Consider the following 26,488-nt stretch of genomic DNA (forward strand, 5'->3'; position numbering starts at 1 on the left):
TAATTCAACAAAAATTTTCATTTTGTTGAGCAAAAAGATTAATCGAGCACCATACTACCTGTTTGGTTTCAATCTAGATATACTTTTATTGTTATTTACAAAAATAAGGATAATTATAATAAATTTGAGTATACTTATTTTTGTTTTGAGACAGATAAATAAATAAATAACAAATCAAATAAATTGTATAATTTATAGATATTTAATTATCTTTATCAACGAAATAATTTTATCTAATTAGATAAGGTCAGTTACACGAATCTAACTTCTTCTTGTTGTCGTAACACAACAAGTAATAATTAACGAAAATGAGAGAGATAAAGCACAACAAAAAACAAGCTGCTCGAGTGTGTATACATTAGGAGAGAAATTGTCAGCTACTTATCTAGGGAAGAGTTCGATTTATTTTCTAAAAGAACTCAAGTGTCAATCTGATAGAGAAATTAGAGATCTTGAGTTTTTTTAAAATAAAAAAAATAATTATTAAACTTAAATAAACAATTCTAGAAGCAAAAGGAGAAAAGAATGATAATTATCCGATAAAACTATTGTTGTTGTGTTGGGAGACGTGATCAACAAGGCATCAACAATCAAAAGACACACAACTCCGAATCGAAGTGTTTTGATTAATATTTAAATTATTGTACTCGTGATTCTCAAAATTTGGCCATTTAGGAAGATTCAATAAAACCGTGTGGAGCAAAGTACAAGGGGTCAAGAAAGACAAGAAAAATGGGTTGAGGCCACAAATGGGAGGAGAGGCCTAAATAAGAGCAATGATTGGGGTTGCAAGCAATGATTTAATAATGGGTCACGTTAGACATGTTGCGAGGGATTATCAAAGCCCCACCAACCAATGGCATTATTGCAAGACCATGGGCGCCCCACTTAATTGATAGCGAGACCTTATGGTGCCTTCGCTCGTCTGTCGTCGTTGTCTTAATATTAAGAAAATATTTTTTATTTAGAGTAAATTATGTGTGGTGTCTCTAAATTTGGTCAAACAAATATTTAATATTAAAAACAGTATTATTTTTAAAAAAAATTACATTTCTGTCTACTCTTTTTTCTGAATTATTGTTGTGACTAAATGATAAAAATAACTTCATTTTCTATCATTTCTCCTTACCTTCCTTATTCGTTAGATGAAATGACCAAAATTTAAATAGTTCTTTATATAAAAAGAAATTAAGAGTGAACAACATTTTGATTAAATTAAAATAATTGAATTGAACAAATTGAAATTGCTGGTTTGATTTTATTTAAACTGGAGATCGATTTAATTCGGTTTTCAAGTTTGACAATTTTAATTATTTTAGTTTAATTCGATCTCTGTATTGAAAAAATTAAAATAACCGAATCAATTAAAATGTCAAAAATAATGTCATTTTTGTATTTTATTATTTCAATTTTTTTTCGTCGATTCAATTTTCCCAAATTTTGTTTGTTTTTTTTAATTTTTTTTTAGTTTAAAAATCTATTTAGTCAATTTGATTATGTTTTTAACACAAGTTACACTATTTAATTTGAGTAATTTAGTTGATTCAATAACCAAATTAAATGAATGCTCAAGTTTGAGTATTTTTGTCATATTAAAATTTTTAACATTTATGAAGTAATTGTATAATAAAGTGTAATTAAATTTGTAAGGTTGGAGGGTGATTTAGTCAAGTGTCTCTCTTTTTATCAAATATTAAGGATGTTGAGTGTTATTTATCTTTTTAGTTTGAGGGTTTAATTTATTTTTTAATAATTAAAGGATAATAAATATATCTTATTTTTAAATAAAATATATTTATTAATGTTTATTTATTATCTTAATAATAATGATTACCGCTGCTCTTTAATTATAATATTATTATTATAATTCATATATATTAATATAATATTATAATTTTTAATATTGGAAAATAAGTATTTTTTTTGATAAAAGAAAATAAGATCCAAACACGTAGGATTCGGAGATGGGACGACGTGGACATTGGGAGACAGCAGAGACGTTGACGTGGACGAAAGCAGATGTTAGGTGTGGACCACGTGAAACCAAGCATGTTGTCTCGTTTCTCAAGGCGATAGGTATGCCACGTGTATTATTTTAATTTTTTTTTCTTTTTCCCTTCTCGTGGCCATAACAATTAATTAAATTGTGTTGGTGTGCTTAATTAAAGTGGACAACCTTAAATTGTGATAACGGGGCATTGTTATAAAATCCCAAATCATCTGATCTAACTCTAAAGGTTGGGTCCAAGAAAAAGAAGTCTCAAAGGACTTAATTAATTGATATGTTTAGATTTTTTTATGAAATTTTTTGTTTGAATGATATATATATATATAAATATATATGTGATTTTTTTAATTTTATATTAAAAAATAAAAAAATAATTAGGACCGAACCAAACTAAAACATTCAATGCAGTTCAATCCCAACCTCAACAGATTCCAACCTTGATTCGAATAAACACTTATTATTATTATTATTATTATTTGTAAAATGAATATTTAAATTTTTAACATGATTAATCCTATAAGTCCATGCAAATCGTCCTACTCTAGAGTCAAATGCAACTCTATCACATAATAGATTGGCCTTACAACAACCACAAATGACATATAGTGTATGCACAAATTCCATTTCATATTGTGATGGAAGAAACATTATATTAACCATACACAATAAACTTTATCATGTATCGTGATAAACATAACCCCAACAATCTAACTTAAAAGGCTAAATTCATATTTTTTTTATTGAATTTTATATGAAAAGTTTATTATATCGCTAAACTTCAAATTTGACTTATTACATACTTAATATTTATATTTATATCTATTTATTACTTAATTTAATTTAAAATAATACATGAGTTATACATGAGGTGCGTTGAAAGGATAAAAAAAGAAAAATAGAAGAAGAATCAATTGAATCGATCATTCCTTTCATCTTTCCTTTCGTTTTTGGCCGTCATCTTTACTCCCATATCTCATCTTCGATTAACTCAAATAGAAGAATTGAGTGTTCTTTTGGGCATTGTGATCTTGATTGATCCTGACTATTCTTCTTTGCTTTGATTGTCAACCCGCAAGGCATGACTAATCCATATTTCTCATTTTTCAATCGGCAACACACAATGGATCCACCATTCTCTCTTATCTTTACTCTGATTGACAATTCGCAACCAACCCATCTTTTCTCATCCTCTTTACTCTGATTAATGACCCACAATTTATCTATTGACCCGTTTGTAATCTATAGGCTACTGAGTGTGACGTTTTATTTTTTTGCTTTGTTTTTTTATTTTCACGTACTTAATGATGCATCTAATACACATTTATTGTTAATTAAATAATTAAGTAGTCAATAAATATAAATTATAAAATTAAATATTAAAAAAATAATAAATTTTTCATGTAAAGTTAAGGGGTTTGGTCAACTAAAAATGCCTTTTATATTCTATCAATAAAACTCAAATCTGTCCCCAACAACTCCAAAATCTAAGAACAAAGTTGAATTAACTCGGAGCTTTCGTCTTCTAGTAGTTAACTCTATGCTAGTGAATTACAGTTATAAAAATATCGTGCTTAATGCATGCTTAATGTTTTATACATAAAGTACTAAGAAAATCATTTCTTGACGGATGACTGGAAATAATTAAGTAAAAGATAAAGATATATGTCATCTCCATTACTTAATCTATATTGATTTGCCCTAGCATTACAAAGTTCGTATAAACAAGGGGAGCTAGGACAGGTACTATCCACCAGAAGCTTTAACAAACCATCGGCCTTCAATGGCCAAGCACTCAATCTTCCTGCAAATTCTTCTCTTCGTTCACTGCACATTCTTCATCGTCTTCCCCGGCCCCGGCGCCGGCAGGCAAGATCATCGCGCTGCACTATTCGTCTTCGGCGACTCGCTCTTCGACGTCGGAAACAACAACTACATCAACACATCCACCACTTTCCAGGCCAATTTCTGGCCTTACGGACAAACCTTCTTCAAGTATCCCACCGGCCGCTTGATCCCTGATTTCATCGGTAAGAGAACATAAATCCCGACGCACTAAATAAGTAACGGGAGAAAGTGTTAAATAAATTGTTGTGTTTTTAAATTTGGAGAAAATGTATTTGATTGTTTCAAACCCAAAAATATATTTATGCCTCTAAATTTTTGGTTTTTTTTTTCTTTGAAATTCAAAACTTTTTGTGATTATAAATCTACTCTTAGTCGTACAAAATCACTTATTAAAACACTTAACCAACAAATGATAGACTATTGCGCTAACGTGACAGTTTTTTGGCATTCCTTAACTCTTTCTCTTTCTCCTTGACGACATCTCCTCATCTCTCTTTTTCTTTGGCATCTTCTTAATTTCCCATCTCTCTTTGATTGCGTCTTCTCTCTCCTTGTGATGCCTATTTTAGTTGTCTCTTATAAGAAATGCTACCCCTAAATTAGGCTCATCTTTGATCCCCTCACATGTCAAAATGATTATCGACTCGAATACGTCAGTGACTTATCTAACCCAATTGACTTACGCAGCCCAACCAAAGGAAATGTAAGAGACGTCGAAGAAATAGGAGACAATTGTAGGAGATGCAACCGAGAAGAGAAAGAGAGTTGAGTAGACACGAAAAATTACTATATTAGTGTGAGTGCATATTATTTGTTATTAATGTATTTAAATGAGTGATTTTGCATAATTTAAAGGTATATTTAGAATCATGAAAAATTTAAAAGTATAAATATGTCTTTCACCAAAATTTAAGAACACATTTAAAACTATAAAAAAATTAAAGTTCTATCAGAAAAAAAAAAAAAAAAAAGTTAAGGAACCCAAATACAGGAACAAAAGTTTTGGCAATTGTTTCAAATTAAGTAAACAGACTTGCCATAGTTCATGAGCACGCAACCCTTCCACTTTCTCAACACAGGGCTTTAATTTTGGTGACATATATGCAGCTGAGTATGCAGACCTTCCATTGCTTCCGCCATATAAGCATCCTGGCAACCATCGATTTGTTGGAGGCCTGAATTTTGCGTCTTCTGGGGCTGGCGTTTTACCTGAAACCTACCAAGAACTGGTAATTTGATTTGTAGTTCTCGTATGCTTGATTTATTTGGTAATATCGATAGTTCATTAGGAAGATCTCGATATATTATTTGGTCATAAGTACAAGGAATTTTAGTTTGGTCCTTGATTCATATTTTAATTTTAATCAATTTTTGATCGGATTAAACCAAATGACCCAATTTAATTTGAGATTCTTAGAAAGGCCAAGCCCATATTTTATCTCCTAAACTTTACATAAAATGTCTAACACCCTCAATTTTAAATTTGACCCATTAAATACTTAATATTTATAATTTACACATATTGACTATATATCTTAGTTTAAATAATACGTGAATTACACGTAAGGTGAGTCGAAAAGAAGAAAAATAGAAGAAGAGAAGAATATAAGAAGAACCGATTGAATCAATCTTCCTTCTGCCTTTCTTTTCGTCTTCAACCATCATTTTTATTTTCGTCTTTTATTGATCAAAGAATGAGTCTCTCGTCAACTATTACTGTCTTGATCAATTCTGACCATTCCTCTTTGTTATGATCGGTGAAACTTAAGAGAGTAATAGACTATTTATGTAAAAATATGGATTTGGCCTTCTTAGACATCTTGGTACTAATCTGATAGGGCCTAGGATCTGTCTGAACGAGGGTAAATACATAATTCACTTTTAACTAACATTCTTGAGAAAGGACCCGTGACATTACAAATATATACTTTGGTACTAATTTATTTTAAGGGATAATATTACTGAGTATTTGTCTGATTAGACCTTCATTTGCATTCTCTTTGCGTTTAATTAAGTGTTAATATGTTGTTTAAGTTATAATGACATGGTGGGTTTGTCATCTTGCAGGTGATTGACATTCACATGCAGGCGCTCCACTTTAAGAAAACCGAGGAGTTGTTGGAGCAGCAGCTCGGCGGCGGCAATGTTGAAGCCAAGAGAACACTGTTGTCAAGGGCCGTCTACTTGTTCAGCGTCGGAGCCAACGATTACGTCTCCCCCTTCTGGACCAACACCGCCGACGGCGTCTTTCACCGGTATTCTCGGGAAGAGTACGTCGGGATGGTGATCGGAAACTTGACACTTGTTATCACAGTAAGTTTCAGTTTTATTGGAAACAAATAATTACTATAAAATATAAAATTCAAAAACTAACCGTGTAATTTAGCATATCAAATTCATATTTTTATCTTTATATTTTTATATTTTTTATATAATTATTTAAATTTTTTGTTATTTTAATTATACTTTTAAACATAATTTTTGACTTAATTTAATTCTAATATTTTGATTTTTTCTTTTATTATCAACTTAAATTTTTTGTTATTTTGATTACATTCATAAATTTATATTTTTAAGTCAATTTAATTCATGTATTTTTATGTTTAAAAAAAAATAAAGTGAGATGAAAAAGTATATGTCATATTTTGTTCACGTTAAAATATAAAAGTTAAATTAATTCGAAAATATAAGTCTAATTGTGTAATCAAATAATGAAAAGTTCGGATTGTCGTATAAAAAAAATCAAATATAGAGGTTAAATTGAATCGAAAATACATGTTCATGACTATAATCGAAATAATAAAAGGTTTGAATAATTATAAAAAAATATAAAAATATATGGACAAAAATATGAGTCGGAGAAATAACTAACAGAGAATCAAATTCAAATGGGATCTTGGTTTGTTGAATTTTGCAGGAAATACACAAGGCGGGAGGAAGGAAATTTGGTTTTGTTGGGCTGGCCCCAATGGGCTGTGCCCCAATGATGAGGGCAGTTAGCCCAACAGACACAGGCGATGATAGCTGCTATGAAGATGTGAATGCCCTTATAAAGCTGCACAATGCTGCCCTTTCACAACTCCTCAGAACCCTAGAAAGCGAGCTTCAAGGATTCAAATACTCACTTTTCGACTTCTATACTTCGGCCATGGAGAGAATCAACAACCCATCAAAATATGGTATGTCTTTCCACATTTTCTATTTTAGATATTTTATACATATAATTCGAACTTGCAATCTCATACTTATTACAAAAAGTGAGTTATTATCCGAATTATCTTTAAACGACTTTTATATATCGTCTCGAGTTTTTGATAGATCTTTTTTTATATATGAAATTCAAACTCATAATTTCATACTTACTATAAAAAGTAGGTCACGAGCAAAACCACCTCTTAAACGACTTGTATATATTATATAGGGTTTTTGATAATATGGGTGTTTTGAGAAAGGTTTCAAGGAAGGGAAACATGCATGCTGTGGGTCAGGACCGTATGGAGGGTTTCTCAGCTGTGGAGAGAAGAGAGGATTGGAGTATGAGTTATGTGGCAACCCAAGCGAGTATGTGTTCTTTGATCTTGTTCATCCGTCTGATACTGCTTATGAGCAATTCTCTGAGCTCATGTGGAGTGGGCCTCCAAGTGTTGTGTGGCCCAACAATCTTAGGGCTCTGTTCGAATCCAGTGTGGAAGACTGTATGGTCCCACCCAGTGGGGTGTCGGTTGAATTGTAATTGGAAAATGCCTGTTGAACACTATCGTGATATTTGTATATTTTGCATTACATTTTAGGTGAAATTAAATAAATGTATAACATATTAAAAGGTCAATTTATCCGTACAATGTGTCATCACTTGAAAATGAGTTCTTATTTAAAATATTTTATATTTTAGTACTTGTATATACATAATACGAGTCTCATTCTCACATACATACATACATACATATATATATATATATATACAACTAGAGTTGGCAATGGTTCGGTTTGGTTTCAGTTTTTGTCAAAACCATAACCAAACCAAACTTAAATTATTAAAACCAAAACCAAACCATTACCCATTTGATTTTAAAAATTTAAAACCATAACCAAACCATTCGATTTCGGTTTGACCATGATTTTTTTAGATTAATCTATATCAACAAACAAAGATAAATAGCATTCATAAATTTTTTTGATAATTTCACAACAAACAAAGATAAATTATAATAAAGTTACCTTATTCTTGCATAAAGTTACAAAACTTATTGGATATAAAATCACATTTCCAAACCTACAATTGTTAAAATTAATAAATTAATATGTACATAATTAAATTGTAATTTAAGCTAAAAAAAATTAGCTACGAAAGTTAATACCTTCATCAACATTAATATATTCTTCGTAAATTGATGCATATCCATCTGAAATGAATGAGCCAACTCCATCTAATAAAATTATAAATATAAAAAATGAATTAATATGAAGAGAGATGAGGCAGAGATCGAGGGCGAGCGAGAGCAAGAGGGGCCGAGCCCTAGCGAGAGCAAAAGAGATTTAGTGAGGGCGAGTGAGAGCAAGAGAGATGTAGAGAGCGAGTGCGATTGGCGAGCTCGCGCGGAGGAGCAAGAGAAATGAGGCAGAAAAGGTGAGAGAGATTGAGGGCAAGCGAGAGCAGGGGCCGAGCCCTAGCAAGAGCAAGAGAGATCCAGCGAGGGCGAGCGAGAGCAAGAGACATGCAGAGAGCAAGGGTGAAGGCGGGCGGATGAGCGAGAGACAGTGAGGGTGAGAAAGAGTGAGAGTGAGGTTGAGAGAGGAAAGAGAAGAGAAGGGGAAAAGGGTTTGCAAGCAAGGCAATTGGGTTGGGGTGGGCTAGCCTCAGGTGGGCAGGGTTGTATATAATATATATTATATATACATATTATACATATTATATTATATATATTCGGTTTGGTTCGATTACCCACCATTCGGTTCGGTTTCGATTCGGGTTTTGGTTTGGTTTTAGTGAAAATCATAATCAAACCATACCCATTGAAACAGTGTTCAATTTTTCTCCGAACCAAACCATTACCCAGTCAAACGATTTTTAACCGCGTTGACTGGTTCGGTTTCGGTTTGATTCCCCACGGTTTCGGTTGCAATTGCCATCCCTATATACAACTCAATAAAATATGAGTAATATTATTTATCTAGTTTCTAATCTAGTTGGTATATTTTTATTAAAAAATAAAGAGATGCAGATATATAGATTTTTAATAAAAATGTGTCAATTACACTGGAGATTCATCTACAGTTTAGATAAATAATATTACTCCAATAATATTTATGTTACTTGAGAACCAAATTTATGTTACTTGAGAATTGGTTCGTGGCCTCAGCTTTACTTGATCTCGGCCCACAAAGTATGCCTTGCTCAATCTTGATACTCCATAAAAGGTCTTTTATGGCCGGAACAAAGATACTTTTGCAAATCTGCAAATAAAAATATTTCGCTCAAGATTAGATTTCTTAAATGTGGTGATTAATTTAGATCTCAAAAAAATTGGGATAGACATTTTCTCTTAAATCTTAGGATAATGTTTTACAAAGATAATCCTAATTCTCTTAATTTATTTGGAATAACAATTCTAAGTTATCACCAAGTTGGGGATCTAATCCTAAGCTAAAGGTTAACTCCACATGGCTACAAAAAAGAAGAATCATTCCTCCGAGATAAGCATTCAACTCACTTCTAGTATCACGCTCTTTTTCATCATCTATCTCCTTTCATTCTTCATCTGATTTAAATATTATAGTGGCTTTCTTATTTAGGCTTGAGTCAATCTCATCTTTTTTTTTTTTTTTTTGTAGCTTGCTGACATTTTTGCAATTAGAGTAAAGTTTTTGTCATTTAGTGTGCTTCATTCTTATTAAATATATTAGGGATAAACTTTTAGCATCATTATGATCCGAATATTAATTAAGAGGTAATAATCAATGACCATCCTTTATTGGAACAATTATAGTTATTAGTTATGTGTAATTAAGTTTCTCTTAATTGCAAAGATTATCCTTCTTATTTTAATAATAATAACATTAAATCTCCTCATTTTCTCTCTTTCCTATATCATTTTTATGCAGTCTATATTTTTTTTTCTAAATATACATATATGATCTAAAAATATTATATATATATATAATTTTTAAAAATAAAAATAAAAAGCAAAAGGTTTTTTTTGCAAATTTTTGTCTTCGATAACGTACATTTGTTAGTAAACCTCATCATTTATGGGTTTCATGAGGTTTGACATTGGAACCCCTTCGGCAATGGAATGACGTTTCAATAAAAAAATCCTATCAATTGATGGTTTTCAACGCCATTTAATATAGAAAAGGTTATGTGGTGTTTTCTTTGTTTTTAGTTTTGAATTTTAAATTTTGAATTTATTTTTATTTTTCTATTTTGAGTGTCTATTTTAAAATTTTTAAAAATACGTTCATTTTGTCATTCTGAAAAACTATTTCTTAAAATAGAAAATTAGAAAACACGTTTAGTTTGAAATTTTGAAAAAATTTATTTTATAATATTTTGTTAAGTGAATTTGATTTAAAATAAATTATAAATATTTATTAATACATTATAAATTTGATTCAAAGACTTTAAACTATAATTCAAGAAATAATTGATAATTTAATTTTAAAAATAAAAAAATATATAAATTACAAAATAACATAACATTATCACATGTATAATACAAAAATTTAAAAATATTTTTAAAAAATTAATACAAAAAAATTATATTACATATTTAATTTAATATTTAAATAAAATAAAACAAAAGAACAAAAAAATCAAATCACAAAAGAGAGAGGAGTCGTAGCAAGCAGGAAGAAACCATGGTAAAAGCGATGCTCGGCCGTTCGGCGGTGGGCGATGGCGGGCGTAATACTAGGGTTTCGGTCAACTGTGGTGGGCGGTGGCGGGCCAAAAAAGAAGAGAGGAGAAAGGAGATGGGGGGCGATCAACGACGGTGGATGGTGGCATCGATCGCGATGCGAGGGTTTGCGATGGGGTGGTCGTGGTAGTGGTGCCGTAAATGGTCGGTGGCGGTAATGGCGGTGGTGGGTCAGAAACTCAGAGAAGAGAAAGGAAATAGCGAGCCAGAGGCTCAGCAATGGCTGTGACGGTCAACGGCCAAAAAAGAAGAAGAAAAAGTGGAGAAGATAGGAGAGAGATGAGAGGTCTGGGTCTGCAGTCAGTAGGTGGGTGGGGGGTTGGATGCGTTCTCCTTGTTTTGATTTTTTCAGTGTGTTTTCACTTAAAGCATTCAAAGGAAGAGAGAGTGAGACTATTAGAAAACCCACACAGATTCCACTGACACTAAAGCAACTAGAAAACTCTGCCTTGCCATTGATAAGTCACTTTGGCTAAAAAGAGATACGAGTTCAATGATGTTGCAAAGCCAACTCTACTAATGAACTTAATTTTCTTTATTTTTCTTTATCATTTTCATCTTCTTCCATCATGCTCATTGATGATGAAAGTGAAAGAAAAATAGGGAAGAAGATTGCCAGTGAACTTCTCTTATGAACTTTATCCGCCATTGTTTCAGTTCGATAGAGAAAGGGTCAAAGAAGGAAAGAGTTAAAAAAAATAGTTTTAAAATATAATGTATTTTGGTCATTTTAAAAATCTTAACTAGGATTAACTAAGGGTAAGAGGAAACTATAACAAAGTATTAGCGATCTAAGGAAGTCATTGTATTTTTTCTCAAATATCAGACATATTATCTGCAATTACCATAAACATCAGTGCCACTAAGTGCAATTTTTTCCTTTCAAAAATTACACCAACCACACCTATCCTAATTTTTAAATTGTCAAAGTCAACCTTATAAATTAGGGTCTGCTGCAATTAAGTACCATATTCTAATTTTGCCCATGAAGTTGTGTTTTCTCGTAATCTCATGCCTAGATTTTTAGAAAAAGTGAGACCCACAAAATTACCAATCAATTGGTAGGCTATCTATGATGAAAGAATAGGGTGAAATTACTAAATTATATAGAAAGAACAATCGATCTCGACCTCTCATATGTCCTTATCTATAAACCACTTTAAACAATAAAGTGGTGACACATGTCCCCCTATTTAATCTAAATTCAAGAGATTACTTAACTAATTCAAATCTTGGATTCTTATTCTCAATGATTTAAAATGTATTTGAGAAAATCATAATTATCTTAATCTAACTTGACAAATCATTCATCAATCTGCAAGAATCTTAAAGATAATTTCGAATATTCTATCTCACCTAATCGATAGAAGGAGAATGACTCGCACACGCAAGAATATCTAATTCTCGTTATTCACTTCACATTTACTCATATTCCATACTATCTTCAGTGTGGGAGAATAAATTAAGAAATCTAATACAGATTAATATTGAGATAAATTTGATACTCAATCCGACCATCATTTACGTACACGTAATTCAAATTCATTATAATAGAGGAAATGATCAATGGAACAACACACGTGATGAAAGGGAAAGATGACTGCAGCTTCAACTCAGCCGACATGAATGCCTGGGGATGAGAAATCGATGGTTCAAATTAATCCAGGTACCAGGTGCTGGCTTCCACAGACTGCAAAACTTACGTTTCCAACTAAGAAACCAATAATTGGCAAGCAAGCAACTGTAGAGCATAAGCTACCATGACAAACCCCTTCTTCTTCTTCTTCTTCTTCTTCCCTGCAGCAGGCAGCAGCCATAGCCATGATCTTCAAGATGGCCCTGCTCTCTTCTTCTTCGGCGATACCTACTTCGACGTCGGAAACAACAACTACATCAACACGACTACTACTCTGCAGGCCAATTTCTGGCCTTATGGACAAACTTTCTTCAACTATCCCACAGGCCGCTATTCCGACGGCCGCTTGATCCCCGATTTCATTGGTAAGATAATATGAAAATGACATTGGATTTGACATGCGTCGAGTGCACGTTTTCTTATACTTTCCTCGTATTTCTTTTTTTTAGTTTTAATATATGATACACGAAAATATCTCGTTGGATCCATTTTTTCGTTTTCAAAACGCTTCCTATTTTCGTTTCGGATCTTATTTATGCTTATTTTTAAAAAAAAATATTCATTTCCATATTTTCATTTCTTATAAAAAACGTTTCTCGTTTACATTTTTGTGCAACATAAAGGATCTACTAGCATTCTTATTGTATACTATCGATCATGTCATAGACATCTTACACTTGTTTGCTTTAAAATAAGAAAGGGTAATTTCTTGCAACAGCATTTCCATTATTGAGGTTAATTAATTTAGTTAATAACACCGATTATATACTTTTGTGTTTTTAAAAATAATACACTTGATCGAATTAGGTTTGGTATAATGAATGACATCACACATCTGAAAAGGAGATTCAATTGGGTGTTTGAGAAATTAAAATTTTTTTAGGAGGTTTTGAAAGACAAATAAGAAAACAATGGAGCACAATTAAAATAAAATGAAAGAGAGACACAACTGATTTATAATGATTCGGTTAAACCAAACCTAATTCACTACCTTATCTTTTCATTAAGGATTTTCAAATACTTCACTAAAACCTCTTACCAAACTCAGTAGGTCCTCTAACATAAACCATTAGAAATTACAAATCTATTACTTATATACAAATAGATCATTTAGCTACACAAACTGATATAAAAGAGAGGATATGAGAGTAAACACTCTCAATTACAAGATCTCTCAAAGATTAAATACAAGGTTTGGAATAAATTATACAAATGATAAATAAAGCCTTTTGACATAAAAATGAAAATACTATCAATATTGAGAAGTATAAATGTAAGAGTAATAAGTTCAAATCATTTCATTTCCATCTATTAGTCTTCTCAAGTTATTCACTTTATTGTATTTATTAGTTACACAAAAGTTTGAAGCAAAGCTAATTGTTTGTGACCATTTGAGCTTGCAAAACTAACTGTTAGAGGCAAAAACAGTCGACCATAAATGATGCAGTAGCAATCGACCGCACACAATCGAGCTCTTGCATAAAAATGGTCAACATGTTAAGAGAAAACGATTGACGTGCTTGGAAAAAATAACTTTGACTTTTTTTCAAAAACGATTGATATGTTGGATTTGAGATTTAAAATATGGATTTGATATGTTGGCCTTCAAAATTAAAATATGGATTTGAGATTTAAATGCAATATGGCCAATTTTGATATAAAAAAAATTCTTTTGACGATAAAAACTTATTTTTCAAAATCAATTGCCATCGAGAATATTGAACACAAGATTTTTGGCAAATGATGAAATTGATTTTCATGATTGGTGCTTATTGAACACAAGATATCAAGAATATGGATGTCTATTGATTTTCATGATTGGTGCTTGAGATTTTCATGATTGGTGCTCTTCAAAACCATAACAAAGGCAAAACAACAGACATCCCTTTGTTTGTGTATTTAAACTTTTTGCTCACTCCCTCTTTCTTTCCTTGATTTTGTGCATTTTTAGTATACTCGATTTTGGATCGCAATCCTGATCAAGGTTTGATCAAGGGGTTGTTTTCATTTTAAACCCAAATCAATTAAGATTTCGATTTGGAACCTAGATAGATTGTTAATGGATCAGAGCCCAACAAGGCTAATTTCAAGAAATGGTGTGTATGTGAGAGAAAGAGAATGGGAAGCTATAGCGAAATTGAAGATGAATTCTCGATGATTTTCTTGTGGCAATTAAGTAAAGAATGAGAGAGATGGGGATATCTGAAAAATTGAGGGTAGTTTTGTCCTCTTAAAAATTGTAGTCAACAATGAACATCATCTTAGGTAGAGGAGAACAAAAGTTCGGTTTACCTAAACTAACTAAATCGAACTTGTCGGTTCAATTTGGTTCAATATTTTCTTACATGAATTCAGTTCGATTAATTTTTCTTAAAAGTTTGGTTTTTGATTTTCGGTTTAGCTTTTTGGTTAGAAAAACCAAACTAACCAAACTTTAAAACGACGTTGTTTTGATGTTTATAAAACAACGTCATTTTTTTCAATTTTTTTGTGTATTTTCTATTAGTTATTTTATTTATTTATTTATTTATTTATTGCATTTCTTTGGTTTAATCAGTTCAATTTATTCAGTTTGGGTTCGATTTTTTTTGTTATCAGTTAATTCGATTTTTTAGATTAATCAATCAGTTCAGTTCGATTTTACTTCTCGATTCAATTTAGTCGGTTAATGAATTTCAATCAGTTAAAATACTTGAGCCAAGTGTTCTATACATGATGCTTGCTAGAAGGTTGACACATGCTATGCACGTCCAATTGAAAAAAAAAGAAAACTATAAGAACACTTATATTGAAAGGTTATATTAAAGGTGTCAATTTAGTTATATTTTGTTTCGTTTAAATAAATTTTAGTAATGATGAGTCTTGGTGTAATTACAAGGTTGTTCTTATTTTACTGTAACTTAGAGATCATATATTAAAGTTAGGAAATAAATTATTTTAACTGCTATTCTTTTTTTTTTTTTTTAGCAAAACATATAGAATCATATTAGATGTACATCATTTTTGTACATTTTAGACTACACACAGGGATATTATGATCAAAATATCCCTCACCTTCATACGCCTCACGAGGGATATTTTTGTTATTAGTACACCTTTATGTAGCTTAAAGTGTACACAAATGTGTACCACTAACATTATTCAAACATATAAAACATTTTTTGCAAAAATGGAAAAACACTTTAGCTATGGATATACCAAAATTGGACATAAATGATTGTTTACTAGGTGGAAGCCTTATACCCATCATAACCCTAGAAATGTTTTTTGTTTCCCATGTCTAGGCGACACAAATAAATTAGAATTGTTAAATATTGCTTAAGTTGAGTAAAACAGTATCCCTACTTATACCAAAAAAGTTATGATTTGAGATAAAGATAACATCTATCATCACTATTATCTATCTATCATCAAACTTCTACTTAGGCTTGGCAACAGGTTGGGTTTGGACAAGCCTACCTCATCCTCGATGCCAAACTCCAATACCCTACCCTGTACCTCAACCGGGTAGGGGTTTTCATTTTATTCCTTGCCTCAAGCAAGGTGTGGGGCATCTCCAACCCATTCTTCCATAAGATTTGACAAGGGAGGGAGGGAGGGGTGAGGCCAAATGTCTCAAACCTCAAATCTATATAAATGTATAGAATATATAATATTTTTTTTTATATTTACGTTTAAAATAATAGATAATATATTTATATATAAATATAATATAGAGGCTAGGCTGGGTAAGGATGTTAAATACCAACCCGACCTGAACCAAGATTGAAACTTAATAAAAAATTTCCCCCAACCTTACCCGTCCTTGATCAAACAACCTTTGATCTTGTCTCAACAAGAACAAAACAAGTTGGGTCCCCATCAGTTTTGGGTAAGGATATAATTGAGTCGAGCATTTTGCTCAACTCAACTTGTTAAGAAAAAGTCAATCTCAACTCAACTCAAGTTTAAAATTTTGTTTGAATTTGTACTCGTTAAGAATTTATTGAGCTTGAAACAACTCGTTTAACATAATAAACGAGGTTCTGGCGAGCCAAGTTTAATCTCAAGCTCTAGCTCAAGTTTGATAATAAAGGATTAGTTGAGGAACTATTGCACTTACAACAAAATAGCGTTGCATCGCAAATGACTAGTGGAGACGGTGACAATGGCAAGAATGAGACTTTGACTATGAAGGAGATGGATGGCAAATGTGGTGGCATCAACGTTGATGGCGATGGGAACAGATGATCCAGGCAGTTGAGATTCAACCTAAGGATATAATCTAACATAAATTCTCAAATCGACAAATAGAGAATAAATGAAGAGGTTCAAGATTAAACCCGAACCAAGCATAGAGATTTTTTTTATCTCTACTTCTATCTTTGAGACAATTTTTTGCTGGGAGAAGGGAAACCTTTGTCTTTAAAACATCTTTAATTAAAAAATAATATTTTAAATAATTATAGAAACAATTAGTCTCTATTTAAAAAGATAATATTAAAATAATAAAAAAAATATTTTATTTGTGAGTCTATTCATGAACTTGTTTATGAGTTTTATTCACAAGCGGCATTGAGCTGAGTTTTGCCTTTTTCAATAAAAAAAACCTATCAATTGATGGTTTTTAATGCCATTTAAAATAGAAAAGGTTAAAGTGGTGTTCTTTTTATATTTCAGTTTTGAGTTTTAAATTCATTTTTAATTTTATATTTTGAGTGTTTGTTTTGAAATTTTTAAAAATGCGTTCTTTTTGTCATTCTGAAAAATTATTTCTTAAAATAGAAAACTGAAAAACACATTTACTTTAAAATTTTGAGAAAATTTATTTTATAATATTTTATTAAATAAATTTGATTCAAAGACTTTAAACAATAATTCAAGAGATAATTGATAATTTAATTTTAAAAATAAAAAAATATAAATTACAAATTAACATAACATTATCACATGTATAATCCAAAAATTTAAAAATATTTTTAAAAAATTAATACAAAAAAATTATATTACATATTTAATTTAATATTTAAATAAAATAAAACAAAAACATAAAATAAAATAAAACAACAAAAAAATCAAATTGCAGGAGGGAGAGGAGTCATAGCAAACAAGAAGAAACCATGGTGAAAGCGATGCTCAGCCATTCGGCGGTGGGCGATAACAGGCGCAATGTTAGAGTTTCGGTCAACGGTGGAGGGCCAGAAGAAAAGAGAGGAGAAAGGAGATGGGGGGCGTTCAACGACGATGGGCGGTGACATTAGTCGTGATGCGATTGGCGGCAGTAATGGCGGTGGTGGGCCAAAAGCTTAGAGAAGAGAAAGGAAACGGCGGGCCAGAGGCTCAGCGATGGTGGCGGTGGTCGACGGCCAGAAAAGAAGAAGAAAAAGTGGAAAAGATAAGAGAGAGATGAGAGGGGTGTGGGGGGGGGGGGTGTTGGATGCATTCTCCCTGTTTTGATTTTTTCAATGTGTTTTCACTTAAGCATTCAGAAGACAGAGTGAGACTATTAGAAAACCCACTCACATTCCACTGAAACTAAAGCAACTAGAAAACTCTGCCCTTGCCATTGATAAGTCACTTTGGCTAAAAAGAGATGTGAGTTCGATGATGTTGCAAATCATGCTCATTGATGATGAAAGTGAAAGAAAAATAGAGAAGAAGATAAATAGTGAAGGAAAGAGTTAAAAAAATAGTTTTAAAATATAATGTATTTTGGTCATTTTAAAAATCTTAACTAGGATTAACTAAGGGTAAGAGGAAATTATAACAAAGTATTAGCGATCTAAGGAAGTCATTGTATTTTTGCTCAAATATCAGACATATTATCTGCAATTACCATAAACATCAGTGGCATTAAGTGCAATTTTTTCCTTTCAAAAATTACACCAACTACACCTATCCTAATTTTTAAATGGTCAAAGTCAACCTCATAAATTAGGGTCTGCTGCAATTAAATACCATATTCTAATTTTGCCCATGAAGTTGTGTTTGCTCGTATCTCATGCCTAGATCTTTAGAAAAAGTGAGACCCACAAAATTACCAATCAATTGGTAGGCCATCTATGATGAAAGAATAGGGTGAAATTACTAAATTATATAGGAAGAATAATCGATCGCGACCTGTCATATGTCCTTATCCGTAAACAATAAAGTGGTGACACATGTCCCCTATTTAATTTAAATTCAAGAGATTACCTAGCTAATTCAAATCTTGGATTCTTATTCTCAATGATTTAAAATGTATTTGAGAAAATCATAATTATCTTAGTCTAACTTGACAAATCATTCATCAACCTATAAGTACGGGTGACGATTCGAGTTGGCGTGTCATGATTATGTCGTGTCGAGACACACGTATAATACATATTAGGCTAATCCGAACATGACCCGTTTAATAATCATGTCAAATTCCTTAAACCCAAACACGACACGTTTATTAAACGTGTAACACGACACGACCAGTTTAACCTGTTTAATTAAACGTGTCGTGTCGTGTCACCTGTTAAACATGTTATTTAGTTTTAAACGTGTTATTTCGTGTATAATTGTGTTAACGTGTTCAGATCAACCCACTAACCCATTTAATTAAACATGTCATCTCATATATAATCGTGTTAACGCGTTCGGATCAACCCGTTAACACGTTTAATTAAACGTGTCATTTCGTGTCTAAATGGGTTAGACGGGTTGACCCGCCTAAGACACGAAAATAATCATGTCATAAACGGGTTGACCCGTTTATGACCCGAACCCGATTAACCCTAATCCTAACCCGCTTAACTCCGTATTGTGTAATCGGGTAGTGTCCAAAATTGCTAGCCCTACCTACAAGAATCTTAAAGATAATTTCGAATAGGAAAATGCTATTTGTACATAAACTTGGTTACAGAAAATGTACAGGGATGATATATCGTGAAATATCGCGATATTTTCATCAAAATATCGCGATATTTTGAGTTCATCCCCTCATCCCTCTCTCCCCTCTCTCTCCCTTTTTCCCTCGCCGCTACAATCTCACCTACGGCCGTTCTTCGCCTCCGCCTGGTCTCGCCGCCACCTCGCCTCGCCTTGCCTCGCCGCTGCAACCTCCACCCCCTCGCCCCGTCGTCTCTGCCGCCTCGGCTGCCTCGCCGCTGCCGCTGCCGCCGCACCTCGCCTCGCTGTTGTCGTTGCCGCCACGCCTTGCCTCGCCGCTGCCTCTGCCGCTGGAGCCGATGATGTGAGAAGAAGAGCGAGAGAGAGATAGAGGGAGAGAGACATGCTGCATTTGGGGCATTTGGATTATTAATTATAGGGGCAAAATAGATATTTTGGTTATCCTATAAATTTTTTTGTAAGATTTATTCTGTACAAATAGTATGACCATTTTGAATATTCTATCTCACCTAATCGATAGAAGGAGAATGACTCGCACACGCAAAAATATCTAATTCTCGTTATTCACTTCACATTTACTCATATTCCATACTATCTTCAGTGTGGGAGAATAAATTAAGAAATCTAATACAAATTAATATTGAGATAAATTTGATAATCAATCCGACCATCATTTACGTACACGTAATTCAAATTCATTATAATAGAGGAAATGATCAATGGAACAACACACGTGATGAAAGGGAAAGATGACTGCAGCTTCAACTCAGCCGACATGAATGCCTGGGGATGAGAAATCGATGGTTCAAATTCATCCAGGTACCAGGTGCTGGCTTCCACAGACTGCAAAACTTACGTTTCCAACTAAGAAACCAATAATTGGGAAGCAAGCAACTGTAGAGCATAAGCTACCATGACAAACCCCTCCTTCTTCTTCTTCTTCTTCTTCTTCTTCTTCCCTGCAGCAGGCAGCAGCCATAGCCATGATCTTCAAGATGGCCCTGCTCTCTTCTTCTTCGGCGATACCTACTTCGACGTCGGAAACAACAACTACATCAACACGACCACTACTCTGCAGGCCAATTTCTGGCCTTATGGACAAACTTTCTTCAACTATCCCACAGGCCGCTATTCCGACGGCCGCTTGATCCCCGATTTCATTGGTAAGATAATATGAAAATGACATTGGATTTGACACGCGTCGAGTGCACGTTTTCTTATACTTTCCTCGTATTTTTTTTTTTTTAGTTTTAATATATAATACACAAAAATATCTAGTAGGAGTCATTTTTTCGTTTTCAAAACGTTTCTTATTTTCGTTTTGGATCTTATTTATGTTTATTTTTTAAAAAAAATATTCATTTCCATATTTTCATTTCTTATAAAAAACGTTTCTCGTTTACATTTTTGTGCAACATAAAAGATCTACTAGCATTCTTATTGTATACTATCGATCATGTCATAGACATCTTACACTTGTTTGCTTTAAAATAAGAAAGGGTAATTTCTTGCAACAGCATTTCCATTATTGAGGTTAATTAATTTAGTTAATAGCACCGATTATATACTTTTGTGTTTTTAAAAATGATACACTTGATCGAATTAGGTTTGGCATAATGAATGACATCACACATCTGAAAAGGAGAGTCAATTGGGTGTTTGAGAAATTAAAATTTTTTTAGGAGGTTTTGAAAGAAAAATAAGAAAACAATGGAGCACAATTAAAATAAAATGAAAGAGAGACACAACTGATTTATAATGATTCGGTTAAACCAAACCTAATTCACTATCTTATCTTTTTATTAAGGATTTTCAAATACTTCACTAAAACTTCTTACCAAACTCAGTAGGTCCTCTAACATAAACCATTAGGAATTACAAATCTATTACTAATATACAAATAGATCATTTAGCTACACAAACTGATATAAAAGAGAGGATATGAGAGTAAACACTCTCAATTACAAGATCTCTCAAAGATTAAATACAAGGTTTGGAATAAATTATACAAATGATAAATAAAGCCTTTTGACATAAAAATGAAAATACTATCAATATTGAGAAGTATAAATGTAAGAGTAATAAGTTCAAATCATTTCATTTCCATCTATTAGTCTTCTCAAGTTCTTCACTTTATTGTATTTATTAGTTACACAAAAGTTTGAAGCAAAACTAATTGTTTGTGACCATTTGAGCTTGCAAAACTAACTGTTAGAGGCAAAAACAGTCGACCATAAATGATGCAGTAGCAGCAATCGGTCGCACACAATCGAGCTCTTGCATAAAAATGGTCAACACGTTAAGAGAAAACGATTGACGTGCTTGGAAAAAATAACTTTGACTCTTTTTCAAAAACGATTGATATGTTGGATTTGAGATTTAAAATATGGATTTGATATGTTGGCCTTCAAAATTAAAATATGGATTTGAGATTTAAATGCAATATGGCCAATTTTGATATAAAAAAAATTCTTTTGACGATAAAAACTTATTTTTCAAAATCAATTGCCATCGAGAATATTGAACACAAGATTTTTGGCAAATGATGAAATTGATTTTCATGATTGGTGCTTATTGAACACAAGATATCAAGAATATGGATGTCTGTTGATTTTCATGATTGGTGCTTGAGATTTTCATGATTGGTGCTCATCAAAACCATAACAAAGGCAAAACAACAGACATCCCTTTGTTTGTGTATTTAAACTTTTGCTCACTCCCTCTTTCTTTCCTTGATTTTGTGCATTTTTAGTATACTCGATTTTGGATCGCAATCCTGATCAAGGTTTGATCAAGGGGTTGTTTTCATTTTAAACCCAAATCAATTAAGATTTCAATTTGGAACCTAGATAGATTGTTAATGGATCAGAGCCCAACAAGGCTAATTTCAAGAAATGGTGTGTATGTGAGAGAAAGAGAATGGGGAGCTATAGCGAAATTGAAGATGAATTCTCCATGATTCTCTTGTGGCAATTAAGTAAAGAATGAGAGAGATGGGGATATCTGAAAAATTGAGGATAGTTTTGTCCTCTTAAAAATTGTAGTCAACAACAAACATCATCTTAGGTAGAGGAGAACAAAAGTTCGGTTTACCTGAACTAACTAAATCGAACTTGTCGGTTCAATTTGGTTCAATATTTTCTTACATCGATTCAGTTCGATTAATTTTTCTTAAAAGTTTGGTTTTTGATTTTCGGTTTAGTTTTTTTGTTAGAAAAACCAAACTAATCGAACTAACCAAACTTTAAAACGACGTTGTTTTGATGTTTATAAAACAGCGTCGTTTTCTTCAATTTTTTTGTGTATTTTCTATTAGTTATTTTATTTATTTATTTATTTATTTATTGCATTTCTTTGGTTTAATCAGTTCAATTTATTCAGTTTGGGTTCGATTTTTTTTGTTATTAATTAATTCAATTTTTTAGATTAATCGATCAATTCAGTTCGATTTTACTTCTCGATTCAATTTAGTCGGTTAGTAAATTTCAATTAGTTAAAATACTTGAGCCAAGTGTTCTATACATGATGCTTGCTAGAAGGTTGACACATGCTATGCACGTCCAATTGAAAAAAGAAAAAACTATAAGAACACTTATATTGAAAGGTTATATTAAAGGTGTCAATTTAGTTATATTTTGTTTCGTTTAAATAAATTTTAGTAATGATGAGTCTTGGTGTAATTACAAGGTTGTTCTTATTTTACTGTAACTTAGAGATCATATATTAAAGTTAGGAAATAAATTATTTTAGCTGTTATTCTTTTTTTTTTTTTTTAGCAAAACATATAGAATCATATTAGATGTACATTATTTTTGTACATTTTAGACTACACACAGGGATATTATGACCAAAATATCCCTCACCTTCATACGCCTCATGAGGGATATTTTTGTTATTAGTACACCTTTATGTAGTCTAAGATGTACATAAATGTGTACCACTAACATTATTCAAACATATAAAACATTTTTTGCAAAAATGGAAAAACACTTCAGCTATGGATATACCAAAATTGGATACAAATGATTGTTTACTAGGTGGAAGCCTTATACCCATCATAACCCTAGAAATGTTTTTTGTTTCCCATGTCTAGGCGACACAAATAAATTAGAATTGTTAAATATTGCTTAAGTTGAGTAAAACAGTATCCCTACTTATACCAAAAAGGTTATGATTTGAGATAAAGATAACATCTATCATCACTATTATCTATCTATCATCAAACTTCTACTTAGGCTTGGCAACAGGTTGGGTTTGGACAAGCCTACCTCATCCTTGATGCCAAACTCCAATACCCTACCCTGTACCTCAACCGGGTAGGGGTTTTCATTTTATTCCTTGCCTCAAGCAAGGTGTGGGGCGTCTCCAACCCATTCTTCCATAAGATTTGACAAGGGAGGGAGGGAGCGTGAGGCCAAATGTCTCAAACCTCAAATCTATATAAATGTATAGAATATATAATATTTTTTTTTATATTTACGTTTAAAATAATAGATAATATATTTATATATAAATATAATATAGAGGCTAGGCTGGGTAAGGATGTTAAATACCAACCCTGCCTGAACCAAGATTGAAACTTAATCAAAAATTTCCCCCAACCTTACCCATCCTTGATCAAACAACCTTTAAAATTTCTCCCAACCTTACCCATCCTTGATCAAACAACCTTTGATCTTGTCTCAACAAGAACAAAACAAGTTGGGTCCCCATCAGTTTTGGGTAAGGATATAATTGAGTCGAGCATTTTGTTCAACTCAGTTTGTTAGGAAAAAGTCAATCTCAACTCAACTCAAACTTAAAATTTTGTTTGAACTTGTACTCGTTAAGAATTTATTGAGCTTGAGACAGCTCGTTTAACATAATAAACGAGGTTTTGGCGAGCCAAGTTTAATCTCAAGCTCTAGCTCAAGTTTGATAATAAAGGATTAGTTGAGGAACTATTGCACTTACAACAAAATAGCGTTGCATCGCAAATGACTAGTGGAGACGGTGACAATGGCAAGAATGAGACTTTGACTATGAAGGAGATGGATGGCAAATGTGGTGGCATCAACGTTGATGGCGATGGGAACAGATGATCCAGGCGGTTGAGATTCAACCTAAGGATATAATCTAACATAAATTCTCAAATCGACAAATAGAGAATAAATGAAGACGTTCAAGATTAAACCCGAACCATGCATAGAGATTTTTTTTATCTCTACTTCTATCTTTGAGACAATTTTTTGCTGGGAGAAGGGAAACCTTTGTCTTTAAAACATCTTTAATTAAAAATAATATTTTAAATAGTTATAGAAACAATTCGTCTCTATTTAAAAGGATAATATTAAAATAATTAAAAAATATTTTATTTGTGAGTTTATTCATGAACTTGTTTTTGAGTTTTATTGACAAGCCCCGTCCAGTTGAGTTTTGCCTTTTTCAATCTCAACTTATTTATGAATCAAATTTCAAATAAAAGTTATTTGTGGAAAAAAATAAATTTATTTAAAAAAAAAATGGAAAAACTCAAGCACTCCTCTATGGCTGGCATATGTAGCTGAGCATGCAAAGCGTCCATTGCTTCTTCCGTACAAACATCCCGGCTACAACCAACACGCCGGCGGCGCCAACTTTGCATCTTCCGGGGCCAGCGCTTTAGCCGAAACCTTCCAAGGACTGGTAATTAATCCAAGTTTCATTTCAGTTAAGACAGATTAACTCCATAATTCATTAATTAATTGCAGGGTTTTGATGATAATAACAGGCGATTAATCTTCACACTCAGCTAAACTATTTTAAGGAAGTGGAGCGGCAGCTGGGTGGCGATATTGAAGCCAAGAAAGCACTACTGTCAAGAGCCATCTTTGTCTTGAGCATCGGCGCCGCCGATTACGCGTCCCCTTTCTGGACCAACAAAACCGGCTTCATTCGACGGTTCTCCGGGGAAGAGTACGTGGGCATGGTGATCGGAAACTTGACACTTGTTATCAAAGTATAATGGCTTCATTCATTATTATGTTCTGATCAAGAGAACTTGTTGCATAATTAGAGAGTATATTGAATTGGGTCTTTGTTTTTTTGAATTAATTTGCAGGAAATACACAAGGCCGGGGGTAGGAAATTTGGGTTTCTAGGGGTGAGTCCAATGGGTTGTTGGCCAATGTTAAGGGCAGTGAACCCCACAAACACAGGCGATGATGGCTGCCATGAAGATGTGAATGCCCTTGTAAGGCTGCACAATGTTGCCCTTTCACAACTCCTCAGAAGCCTAGAGGGGGAGCTTCAAGGATTCAAATATTCACTTTTCGACTTCTATACTTGGGGTTTAGAGAGAATCAACAACCCATCAAAATACGGTATGCCAATCACATTATTTTTTACTCTATTTCGTTTGGATACATAAAAAATGTCCATATTAGACCCCCAGTTATTAATAAAAGGGCTAGGCGGATCACCACTTAAACTACCCTTAAAAGACTTGTGTTTTTTATAATATGGGTGTTTTGAAAAAGGTTTCAAGGAAGGGAAAGAAGCATGCTGCGGGGCAGGACCCTACAGGGGATTTGACAGCTGTGGAGAGAAGAGAGGGGTGGAGTACCAGTTATGCAGCAATCCAAGCGAGTATCTGTTCTTTGATCTTGCACATCCATCTGACGCCGCTTTTAAGCAGTTGTCTGAGCTCATGTGGAGTGGTCCTCCAAGCATTGTCTGGCCTTACAATCTCAAAGCATTGTTTGAGTTAAGCTTAGAAGATCATGGATCTGATGAATTGTAACATGGATATGTATCTTAATTCCATGTTCTATAATAAAATAGTATCTTTATATTTTAATTAGTCTCTTAATTTGAATTGCAACGGTATTTGGGTAAGTAAAACAAAAATAATATTGGATATTTAATTATTATATTGTTGTTAATATTCGTGCATTAATATATTATTTTTTTTATCATATTAATGTTAATATATGAGTATTATTGTAAATGTCACAACTAAGTGTTCAGATAATATTTATGAAAAATAAAAATAGCAATAGTGCATGAATTGGTAACTGAAAATTTGTGCCCTTAATTTGCTATGATAATAGAATGCAGGTCCTAAAAATTTAAAGTGACATTTGTCCTAATTCTTATATATGGTTAGGTGTGTTACCATGATTCCTATCTCATCTTTTGGTTGATTGAGTTGACCCCCAATTTCAGTAATTATACATAATTATTTATATAATTGATTAGCTTGATTTT

The 26,488-nt window shown here is 32.6% G+C and overlaps 1 protein-coding gene across 5 annotated transcripts; it reads left to right on the top strand.

The window, feature by feature from the left end:
• Positions 1-3,712: 3,712 nt before the first annotated feature.
• LOC127795951 (GDSL esterase/lipase 1-like) lies at positions 3,713-26,078 on the top strand. 5 transcript variants are annotated; one of them, XM_052327937.1, is made up of 6 exons: positions 3,715-4,011; positions 12,733-12,771; positions 24,804-24,925; positions 25,011-25,238; positions 25,341-25,602; positions 25,759-26,078. In XM_052327937.1, the coding sequence occupies exons 1-6, from the start codon at positions 3,789-3,791 to the stop codon at positions 26,019-26,021; spliced, it is 1,137 nt and encodes a 378-aa protein (XP_052183897.1). In that variant the 5' UTR covers positions 3,715-3,788; the 3' UTR covers positions 26,022-26,078. The 5 variants fall into 5 exon arrangements, with proteins under 5 accessions (XP_052183896.1, XP_052183897.1, XP_052183898.1 ...); XM_052327938.1 differs by lacking the exon at positions 12,733-12,771 and adding an exon at positions 20,386-20,424; XM_052327940.1 differs by lacking the exons at positions 3,715-4,011; positions 12,733-12,771 and adding exons at positions 12,378-12,540; positions 20,188-20,424.
• Positions 26,079-26,488: the final 410 nt, after the last annotated feature.

Source organism: Diospyros lotus, chromosome 2 (assembly GCF_014633365.1).
Source record: "Diospyros lotus cultivar Yz01 chromosome 2, ASM1463336v1, whole genome shotgun sequence".
Classification (NCBI taxonomy): Eukaryota; Viridiplantae; Streptophyta; class Magnoliopsida; order Ericales; family Ebenaceae; genus Diospyros; species Diospyros lotus.

Excerpts from the sequence above, each read along its gene's own strand:
- LOC127795951 (XM_052327936.1), top strand. The coding sequence starts at position 3,789 with ATGGCCAAGCACTCAATCTTCCTGCAAATTCTTCTCTTCGTTCACTGC. Across the intron at positions 4,036-4,960 it reads CTTGATCCCTGATTTCATCG|CTGAGTATGCAGACCTTCCA; the intron begins GTAAGAGAACAT and ends ACATATATGCAG. Across the intron at positions 7,033-7,305 it reads CAACAACCCATCAAAATATG|GTTTCAAGGAAGGGAAACAT; the intron begins GTATGTCTTTCC and ends GTTTTGAGAAAG.